The sequence below is a fragment of the Alexandromys fortis genome, unplaced genomic scaffold (assembly GCF_014885135.2).
Source record: "Alexandromys fortis isolate MF-2015 unplaced genomic scaffold, M_Fortis_MF-2015_v1.1 scaffold_188, whole genome shotgun sequence".
Lineage (NCBI taxonomy): Eukaryota > Metazoa > Chordata > Mammalia > Rodentia > Cricetidae > Alexandromys > Alexandromys fortis.
Window position 1 is genome coordinate 2544805 of NW_026068159.1, and position 12013 is coordinate 2556817.

At 35.7% G+C, this 12013-nt stretch overlaps 1 protein-coding gene across 1 annotated transcript in view; it reads left to right on the top strand.

Annotated features, from left to right (window-relative positions):
• Cylc1 (cylicin 1) overlaps window positions 1–11770 on the top strand; it is a 19690-nt gene extending 7920 nt beyond the window's left edge. The window contains exons 3-6 of the mRNA XM_050127554.1: window positions 4973–5010; window positions 6347–6447; window positions 8452–10026; window positions 11738–11770. Coding sequence (XP_049983511.1) covers window positions 4973–5010; window positions 6347–6447; window positions 8452–10026; window positions 11738–11770 — 1747 coding nt within the window. The remainder of the gene's footprint in view (window positions 1–4972; window positions 5011–6346; window positions 6448–8451; window positions 10027–11737) is intronic.
• Window positions 11771–12013: the final 243 nt, after the last annotated feature.

The following is a 12013-nucleotide window of genomic DNA, read 5'->3' on the forward strand; positions in this document are numbered from 1 at the left end:
TAAGAAAGACAGCCCTGCAGAAGGAGCTGGGGGAGGGGGGTTTGTGCTCTCTTCCGGGACTATCGCCCCTGGATAGCACACACTCACCCGTCCAGATGGAACTCTTCAGCACCTAAACAGGGCCGCCTGGTAGCCCAGTGATCCAGGGATAGAAGGAAGGACGGGGCAGGCAGTGCAGGATCCAGGATAACACAGGAGCCCCTGCAGCCTGGGCTGAGGGTGCCGGGCTCTCTTAACTGAGGACCTTGAGGCTCACCGTCTCTGGGCGGGTAGCCTTAGTGTGAGAGCTTAAAACTCTCCAAAAGGTTTTTGCATACTTCCGGTATTTATATGAAATTGTTACCTTTTGGATACCAAAAATATCAGTCAAAATGTTTTCTAATTTTCTTTAGAGAGACATGCCCTCAGTTTTGGTTGCTTTGAAACAGGGTCTGACTATGTAATACTATCTAGCCTAGAATTTGCTATATAGACCAGTTCAACAAGCCTCTTGCTGCTACTTCCTGTCTACTAGTAATGCATTCTTGCTTATATCTGGAAATCCATTCATTAATTCCAAAGATGATTTATTTTTATTTGGATGCTTTCTGCTTTTTCCTTGTCCTTAACATTTAATAATTTGACTGATAATATGTTTGTAAAGTTAACTATGTTAAATACCTTTGGTGTTGTTTGCTCTCTAGAACCTTGGTATTAGTTTCCCTCTATCTCCAGGTAGGGCAAGTTTTTCATCATTGTCTCTTCAAATAAGTTTTTGCCCCTTTCCTTTCTTTATTTTTTCATGATATGTACTTTAACTTACTTGATGATATTCCATAATTATTATAGATTAATTTACTTTTTTCTGTTTGTTTCTTTGATTACTAATTTCAAATGATCTTCCTTCACCAATCAATTAATTGATTCTTCTGCTTGACTATGGATTATGTCTGCTATTGAAATGCACCATGGAATTCATGCATGTTGGCTTGCAGCCTGGGAATGTGGATGCTACCTAAAAACCATAGTCCACATGAATAACTCATGTACCTGACACTGAAATGTGTGCAGATTAACCTAGAGCTTGGGTCAGCTGAAGTGTGGATTTGTGAGGTTTGACTTATAGACTGAGGTTTCAGAGCTCTCTCTAGCACTGAGTAACCCTTGAAATTACATTTTGGGTAGCTTCTATGGAAGGTGGATCTGTAGATGCTAGTCTAAGGCCTAAGGTAACCTATGTTTGCTCAGAATTAATATCTATTACTCAGAACCTAGTAATATTTATTACTCAGAAGATAGCTAGGCCCATTGGTTCTAGCCTAAAGTCTTAATACTCTTGAGGCTAACCTAATGTCTATGTGAGATTGAAATATGGAATCTTGCTAGACTGGCAATATATCAACCTATATGGACCCTCAGAGGTTGTCCTTGCTTTGGGTGGCCCAGATCTTGTATATGAAGGGGCTTGTCTGAAGGCTGGATTTGCAGCATTTGTACTAGTCTGTGAAGCTTCATGAGTCATTCCAGATCTCAGTTTGTGAAAGCCAGTCTGGGACCTCAGCAAATTTGAAAAGTGAGTGTAGATGCCTCAGACCGGTGTAGAGAGCTATCTGATGTCTGGAGAATGACTATTTCCTTGCACTGTGGTCTTCAAATGCACCCGGTACCTAGAACTGTCAAGAAGAGGATGCCAATGAATCTGCCTGGTGTCTGAATCTGTGGTGGTTGTCTGGTACTGAGACAGATCCGAATACTACTGTCAGGCTACTGGGGTTAGATGGATTGTGGAGAGCACATCTATAACCTGTGTCTCTGGGGCTTACATTAACATATAAGTTCTAAAATTACTCTTACAGTAGTGTGTGTATGTATGTATGTATGTATGTACGTATGTATGTATGTTCACACACATGTATGTGTATGCAGACAATGCATACTAAGTGGATGTTCTTAGAATGGGTTTTGTGATAAAATTTTTTTTGGAAAAGAGACTTTAGAAAACATAGATTATATGAAGGAACTAAAAATCAATGCACATACTCAAGCAGAAGAAAAATTTCTAGAGACACATCTCATCAAATACACTAGATACTCCATTCAATTAATGTGCTCTAACCACAAACACCTAGGCCATCTGTTGTAATAAGAAGCGGCGGCGGGGCTGCGTCCCCAACACCCCAGCCACTTGCTAGATCATGCCCGAAATAACAACACACAAACTGTATTCATTTAAAGAACTGCTTGGCCCATGAACTCTAGCCCTTACAGGCAAATTCTCGCACCTGGACTAGCCCATTTCTAATGATGTGTGTAAGCACCCCAAGGTGCGCTTACCAGGAAGATTCTAGCCTCCATCCATCCTGGTGTCTCTGCTCCAGAGAGCAGAGCTGTCGTGTCTATCTGGCAGAGCTGAGCATGGCGTCTCTGCTCCAGAGCAGAGCTGTCCAGTCTCTCTGGGAGCAGAGCAGAGTCTGACCTCACTTCCTCTTCCGCCCAGAATTCTATTCTGTTTACTCCTCCCCTCTATGTTCTAAGCTATGAGGCCAAGCAGTTGGTTTATTATAATTAACCAATGACCTTCCTCCATCAGCCATCTTACAATTTCATGTGAAAAAGAAAAATGTGAAAAGGTGAACTATTTAAGCAATCTATACTGCTTTTTTCCCAAAACGTTCAGAGCAATGGCTGTGGAACAGAAATAAGTAACTAAGTTTTAGGTGTAGACTTGATTAATAAAATTCAGAGATTTTTACTCTACTCAGGCATATGTTTTTAAAATTTAAAAATTAATTCTGATACTTATTTACAAATGAAAGCCTATACATTATGTATATCTTTTAATAATTTATTTTTAAATATCATATATGAGTACTGTATTAACATTATTTTCCCCTGTACTGGACTGCTTTATATCGGCTTGACCCAATTTTGAGAGTTATCTGGGGAGAGGCACTCCCAATTGAGAATATATTTCCATAAAATTTGTCTGTAGCAATGTTTGTAGTGCATTTTCTTGAATGGTATTGATGTGTGTGATTACAACTCACTGGGGCAATGCCATCCCTAGGCTTGAGATGTCTAAGAAAGCAGGTTGAGCAAACAATGCTGAACAACAATAAGCTGCATTCTTTCATGATCTTAGTTCCTTTCTCCTGGACCCTGACTTGAATTTCTGTGCTGACTTTTCTATATGATGGACTATAAATTGTAAGATGAAATAAAATCTTACATTCCCCCAAGTTGCTATATATTCAATCATACCACGAGAACACTTGCTCAAATATGTTCACAGAAGCTTTATTCATAATAATCAGAACATGGAAGTAATCTAGATGTTCCTCAATGGATGAATGGTTAAAGAAAATGTGATACATTTACACAATGGAGCATGACTCAACTGTTGAAATCAATGACATCAAAAAATTTAAAGGCAAATAGATAGAATTAGAAAAAGATCATCCTGAGTGAGGTAACCCAACCGAGAAAGACAAATATTGAACATACTCAATTTTAAGTGGATATTAGCTGTAAAATAAAGAATATTCGTGATATAATCCACAGACCCAGAGAGGGTAGGTAAAAAATGGGGGCTCAAGAGTGGACACTAGGATCTCCCTGGGAAAAAAATAGAATAGATTTCATGGGTGTACTGTGGATGGGTAGAGATGGGAACATGAGGCACTTGGTATGTTGGAGGGGGAGGATACTGAAAGTGATGACTGGAAAAGGAGGGCATTTAGGGGAGAGACAGAAACCTAGTACAAGGATCTACAAGGATGACTCCAATTAAGACTCCTAGCAATAAGGCATATATAGCCTGAACTGGCCATTTCCTCTGTCCAGGAAAGACTTCCAGTGGATGGGATTGGGACACCATCCAGATGAATAACCTTCAGCGTACAGTCTGTCCTGCCTATTGGATGTTCTGGGTGTAAGGGTGATGTAGAGATTGTGGAAGTAGCCAACCAATGAATGGTCCAGCCTGAGATCCATGCCATAAGAGTGAGTTTCACTGCTGACAGTGTTTGCGGCACCAGGTCACAGAAGCTGTATGACCAAAAGACCTAGGATAGAACCAAACATGTCAGGAGATAAAAAAAAAAAAAGTCAATGTAATGATGCCTAGTGAAATTATGCTATACTCGTAGATTGGTGCCTATCCTAATTGTAATCAGATATGCTTCATTCAGCAACTGATGGAAATAGATGTAGAGACCCACAGACAAACATTTAGGTGGAACTCAGGAAATCCTGCTGAAGATGGGTAGAAAAGACTGTGGGGGACAGAGAAGTCAAGGTCATCACAAGAAACCCATAGAAACTGGGCTCATAGGATCTTGCAGAGACTAAGCTAACAACGAGGGTTTATGCATAGTTCCTGCATGGAACTGACATAAGCCTTCTGAATATATAATACAGTTGTGTAGCTTAGTCTTCCTGTGGAACTTCTAACAGATGAAATGACCTGAGTGACTTTTTGCTGGCTTTTGAAACCCTATTCCTCATTCTGGATTGCCTTGTCCAGTCTTACTACAAGGGGAGATGCTTAACCTTACTGAACTTACTATGCCATGCTTTGTTGACACCAATGGGATGCTTACATTTTTATGAAGAGAAAGGAAGAGAGGAAGAGGAGCAGATGGGAATAGGGAAGACTGGGAGCTGAGGATGGAGAAGAAACTGGTCAGAATGAAAAACAAATAATAAATTCAGGAATTAAATAATAAACACATAAATAGATAGCTATTTAATGATGACTATGGAATGGGTCTTTTCTGGGTATTAGACACTTTTTAAGGAAGTGTAAATAATTTGGGTTCAAATTTAAATACATCTAATAATTCTAGTTTGTTTTTATTCTATGTTGAAGAAATCACTGATGAGAAAGTGCATTAAACATATTCAAGTGTAGGTACTGAAGGAAAAAACACAATGATGATGATAATTACCCACAGTACAAATTCAGTTAAAACATTTTTTTCATCTTTTACAGACTGGAAATAAACACAACATATGATGATCACGTTTTGAGTAAGAATTTATTCTCTGAAATTTATTTTTGTTTATATTTCTTAGCACTGTAGCAACAAATGGATAGTACTCCTTAGTAAATGTGGTAAGATATAAACTTTCCTGAATTTGATGCAATTTTGACACATGCTTGTATACACATACATACATACATACATACATACATATGCATGTGCAGAATACTTCTGATTTTGAAGCTTGTACTTATTAGTTGACTTCAAATAAGAGATTGACTTAGTTTGTTCTTCCTTCTCATATATGAATCATGCTTACTCTCATAAACTCTCCCTGTGCTCAAAGTTCATAATTACAAAACTTAAAGTTGAAAAAGGCAAGCAGTTCCAGTCTTACACTCAGTAAATGTACAAAGAACATTGTAACACTTCAGTTAAGGGATTGTGTCTGGGGCCAAATTGCCTGTAAATCTTAATTCAGCTATTTACTAGTTTTGTGATTTGGAATAAGAGATTTAACATAAGATAGTGTGTTTTTATATATTTATACAATATGCAATGGCATTATCTAATGCAAAAAGAATTTACAAGGATTGAGTTTACAACTATGAAGTCTTAGAACATAACCTGACATATAAAAAATTAGCTATTAGCAGTATCAGCTACATTGTAGTCATTACTATGACTACCTTCACATATAGCAGCTCTTCAAATATATATAAAAAGTCATCCCATCTCTCATTAACCTCCTTCTCTCTAGGAACACTATCCTGAATCTTGTTCCCAGTTCCTCTTTTGTCATAGTTTTCAGACAGTTTGATTTTTCTGAATAACCTCTAATATGCATATGTCCTTAAAGACTTTATAAAGTGGACAAGAATATTTGCATTTCTTGGTCTAATTCTTGTGGTTTCAGGTAGCACTAAATTCAGAGGGGTAAATCTGAGACATCTCTGAAAATTAAGGCATTCACTGGTTACTTTATTCTTAGTGTTAAGCTATTTATTATAGAAATCATGAAAGAATTAATCATATTATATTATCTCCCACTTAACCAAAATGACATTAAGATATCAAGACAGAGGAGTCAATGTAAGCATTTGAAAGTAAAGATTTGGAATATGTATATATTTCATTCCTATTGCTTTATAACAAGTTTAATATTATTATTTAGGCAAATATCTGTGAAAATTTGTTTTACATAAAAAATAAAAATTGTTCTGTGAAACATAAGCCAATGACAAATAGAAAAATAGTTTTATAAAAGAGGAAGAACTATAGAAATTACTTTTACTTAAATAGTATAATTCACATAACAATGTTTTTCAATGCATGAGTCTGGCTATTAACTCCAATTTTTTATTTTGTCTTTCTTATCTCAGTCGGTCAAAAGACTGAAAAGTGGAATCAAGAAAATACCAAAATACCTCTGCGAGATATAAAGAAGGGATCAGGATCTTCAGAATTACAAATTGCAGTTCCTGTAAGTATAGAAAAAAGTCACTTTAAAACTAAATTTGTACTGATATCAGCATATATAAACATAACTAAGACATAATTTGAGTTACAATATTCAGAAGCAGAATCTATAGAACAAACTGTTCTACTGTATTTTAAAAATAAGCTTTTCGAGTCGCCATGATGCTCCCACTCCAGACAGACGCAGGTTAAGATCCTCTCTGGTAAGCCAGCTCATGGGCTACACAGAATATTAGAAATGGGTTAGAACAATATGTAAGAGCTAGCCAATAAGAAGCTGGAACTAGCCAGGCCAGGCAGTGTTTGAAAGAATACAGTTTCCGTGTAATTATTTCTGGGTATAAACTAGCCATGCGGGCGGCCGGGTGCCGGGGACACAGCCCTGCCGCTCCTAATTTCAACAAAAACACAAAAAAATAAAATAAAGAACAAATCTTCAAAAAAAATAAATAAATAAATAAAAATAAGCTTTTTCTTTCATTTTTGAGATTATAATTACATCATATCAATATTTTGAAGACAATAATCTCTATAGGTACTTATCTTTCATAAATATTCCATTGCTTTGGTATTATCTTTTGAGACAGTATTCTTTTGTGTTATATTTATGTACTATTTACATTTCAAACTTATAATAACTGTTATTTTTATCAAAAGCATTTAATATTATTTTACTTATTATTATTAGTGGATCTGGGTGTGCATAATGTGTGTTTATATGAGTGCAAGCATGAGTGTACATAGATTTAGAGTATAGCTTTCAGAAGGTGCTTATCTACTTCCACTCTGGAATCCAATTCAGGTCACCCAATTTGTAGAGTAAGTACCATTTTATGCTGAGTTATCTTACCAGCCCTACCAATTTGGTTTTAAATAAAGCATAAAACTATAAAAGCTATGTTTAAGAAAACCAGCCTACAAATCACAATCCCAGAGGACACTGAGAGAGACTTACATGGATCTAATCTACAAGGGAAGTAGAAAGTAGAAAAAGACAAGATCTCCTGAGTAAATTGAGAACATGGGGACCCTGGGGAGGATTGAAGGGGAAAGGGGAGAGGCATGGAGGAGAGCAGGGAAAAATATAGAGCTCAATAAAAATCAACAAAAAGGGGAAAAGGCTATGATAATGTCATTTCTCCCTTTCCTTTCCTCTCTCCAAAACTTTCCATATATCCCTCCTTGCTCTCTTTTGAATCCATGTAATTGTTGTTACACCCACACACACACACACACTTATACATTGCTAATTTGTACATGGTTCTCAACACTAGCATTATTAAGTTTTTAAAAAAATGGTCAGCCCAAATCTACAAGTGGTGGATCAAATAGATCAAAATTTAAATCTTGAAATTAGATCTAATTTTAAAGATGTGGAACATCCCTGTTTTCTTAAAACAGAAATTCATGATACTTGATAGTGGGAGATTCAAGTTTTCTATTGCTTCTTTAAAGTGGAGTTATTATAAATTGGATCTTTCATTAGCAAAATGAAAACTTAGTGTCCATGAATAATCCATTGTGATTTTAAAAAGATTTTAAAGTGTTTCCCAAAGCTCAGTTACAACCAATGCATTTATTCTATGATTGTGCATTATTTGTATAATAATATACTCTCCATCCTTTCCTACATAGTCATCATTTAATCTCATATAACCATTTACTGCTGGACCTTCTACTGAATACTTGAAACAACAACACAACTAAAGGTTTGCAAGATAAATCTGTTAGTAAAGGTACTTTTTACCAAACCTGATGACCTGAGCTTGATCTTTAGACCCAGTTGATGGAAGGAGAAAACTTGCCTCCTTGCGGTTGTCCTCTAAACTCCACACATACACCACACTGTACACACACACACACACACACACATACGCAAATACACACACATCTTGAAATAGAAAAAATATTTTGAGAGATGTTTAATTAAAAGATAAATTTTTATGCTATAATAAAAATATATAGCTCATTCACAAATGTTTATCATAATTTTCTCCAAACTTTTCAGAGGCAGGAGAAAAGGATAATTGAGAAAGGTCAGAAAACAACTATTATATGGATAAACCAATGTTTCCGAGAACTTTTCGTAAAGCCACCCTTTTCCCTAGTTTTCATTATGAAGGCTCCATTCGAATATCTTTATAATCCTCACAACAAATATATAATGGCTGAAACTAGAAAGTCCAAAGATGATAAAAGAACAACTTTGAAGAAAAAATCCAAGAAAAAATTAAGCTCATCTGTAATAAACCTGGAACCCAAGAAAATGATAACCGACGGCAAACCTGAAATAAACAATGCAGAAAAAATTCCATCAGAATTGTCACACAAAAGTGAACTATTTAAGAAGCCAAATGCCACATCAGAAACAAATCTAGAATCCAACAATTCCCAAATAACCATGGAAATGGATTCAAGAAATGATGACAAATATTTAATGAATTCCAAGGAGACCAACAATGAAGCTACATTTTGGAAGGACAATCCAAATACAGACTCCAAAATGAAATCTAAGGAATTTTCTGATAACACATTAGCAAGCATAAATACCTCAAACATGGACTTATTGTTATTTCTAAATAAGTTCAAAGATGAACCCACAAAGCCTGAAGAATGGTCAACAAATTGCTCACAGAACAATGCAAAAAAGCCTGTGAAGAAGGGTGGAAAGAAGGAAAAGGACTCTGATCTTGATTCTGGAGACTCAAAAGGTGCAAAAAAAGAAGGAGAGCAAAAAGAACCCAGGAAAAAGAAAGATACAGAGTCTACTGGTGGTGAATCTGATGACTCCAAGGATTCAAAGAAAGATAAGAAAAAAAAGGATGCAGACAAAAAGGGTTCAGAATCTACTGATGTTGAATCTGCAGATTCAAAGGGTGAAAAGAAGGAAAAGAGACGTTTGAAGAAAGATGAAAAGAAGGATGCCTTCTATACTGATTCCGAATCTGATGCAGAGACAAACAAGGGCAAGAGAAATGAAAAGAAGGAAAATAAAGCGAACAGGAATAAGCCTATCAAGGATACATTGTCTACTGATGCTGATTCTGAATCTGAAAACGACCCAACAGTAAAGAAAGGTGAGAAGAAAGATAAGAAAATTACAAAGAAAGGAGAAAAGGAGCATGCAAAAAAAACTGTAGATTCTACTGCAAGTGAGTCTGAAAGTGAAGTAAAGAAGGAAAAGAAAGAAGCCATGAAAGACTTGGGGAAGGACATATTTAGTTATATTGATTCAGCTTCTGATGGATCTTCCAAGGCAGACATAAGGAGAGCTGTAAGGCCCTCAGATACTGAATCTGAAGGGTCATTGGTGTTAAAGGTTATAAAGACCACTGATGATTCAGATGCCACATCCACAGACTCAAAGAAGTTAACATCAGAACAAAAGAGAGGATTCAGAACATCATCCAAAAAGACTACTTTCAGAGAAAGCGGGGAAAGAGATACGTGTGGCAGAATTCCTTCATCAAGAGAAAAGCTGCCATTCCCTCCTTGTGAACCTCTGCGAACATCACCTAAGCCCAAACGTGTCTGTCGGTGCAAGTTGGCTCCTCCACCTCCAAAACCAAGATATGCTCCTTTGGTAAGTTTACTATTTAGTAATTTAGGCCAAGTTGGATTTTTAAGAGAAAGTTTAAAAGTCTGAATATATAACGTAGGCAATAATTCTCTATTAATTCTATGTTTAACAGTATTCGATATTTAACAGTTATCAAATTTGGAACTTGGGGGCAAGGAAGATGAAGAGTCCATTGAAACAACCAAGTTGTCAAACAAATGCTTAAATTTCAATAGAGAAACACTTATTTTGACTAGAGTAGGGGAAAATAGTTTGTGACTTAAACATTTTACTTATAGTCATTTTATGGAAATGCTTAAGTATAAAACACTTGAAAAAAAAAACAAAATTAAAAACTGATCAAAACACTATGGGACCATTTAAATGAAGCATAAAAATATTCCTTTAGAAGTTGCTCAATGCAGTAAGTCTCAGTTAACAAAATGCACACAACAGGTAAAAAGAAAACCAAGATTCAGGAATGCCCAAAACTTCCTTATTCTATTCAAGTGGAAACAAAAGGTTATAATGAGCCCTGATTCTTACAACAGAAAACACAAGTTATCTTCCAGAAGTGACAGTATCTCCTCTGGTTTCTAAGCATCTTTTTCAGACTAACTCCCTCTTCTTGGGAATAAATACTTTGTTTATAATTTCAACTTTTCATAACCAAGAGATCGCTCCTTCCATTCCCCTTTTCCAAATAGCGTGTGGTTTTCTGTGGGGGGAATACATGAATATACAAATCACTTTGGAAGTTGCTGCATGTATATAGTATCATATATTTGTAGATCTCTGTAATCTTTGGTTGAAGTATGGGATATGCACAACAAGTCTGTTTCCTCTACCTTGTTCATTGTCCATTCATATCTTGGTAGAGCTGAGACCTACTGTCATGATAAGTACAAGGCAATCTAAATTACTCTTAGGTATTGAAGTTATTCTTTTCATTTTCATTCATTATTGCCTGTCTCATCTTCCCTGTTACCATCTTAATTTTTATCTAGGCTCGTCAGGATATGTAGGAACAGTGAGATAATACATGAAATAATACTATTTAAGAAATTTCCAAATATGTAAAAATTTTGATAGAAAAATTCAAACCATACACATTAAGAAGATTACAATACTATCTATTATTATTATTATTATTATCCAGAAAAACTCTGGAATTAATTTTATAAAATTCTGGTTTATCAAAATATAAAATACTATGTACATATATGCATTTATACATACACAGATATAATGTCTATAATTTAAGAGGAAGACACAGAAAAAATAATGACATTGAAGCTAGTAGAACAACATATATATACATGTAGAAAGACTACATAGCAATACACACATATGAAAGTATTTGTGTTGTACAATCTGAAGTTACTGTTACTTTATATTTTATATTATATTTTCAAATTCGAAGATAGACTAATAATGTGACTCCTAAAGGGTTTTAGTTTCTCTACAAAGAATGGAAACTAGAGTAGTATTTGGTACTTCTTAACCCTGAGTATCATTAAGTGCACTCCAGGGGTTAATACGTATATTCCTGGACAACATCTTCAAAGATTTGGAATTAGAGATCTGGAGTCCAGGGAGGGACAGCATTTAGAAACATTCCAAGTTCTTCTCAATCTACAATACTGTGTATTTAATTATAATCTTTAACATATCAGGCATTCTCTATAACTAATGATACTTTCTTTTATTTTCATCTTTGAACTTTATCCTACAGCCTGAAGCGAAATGGATCCATAAGCTGCTCTGAAGAATAGGTGAGCCCTAGGTTTGGCAGACTGGTCTTATGGAAGCAAACTACTTTCAAAGCACCTCTCTGCTTCAGTGGAACTGTAGTAAATAAAAGTAGCAACAGCAGCATCCAAATACCAAATGTAGTTTGTGAATAATTTAGTAAGTGTGCGGTGTTGTGTGTGTGTTCATTCCTATATGTGTGTTTATGTGTGTGTTTGTGTGTTCATGTGTCTTGTGTGTCTTTTATATGATTTTAAAG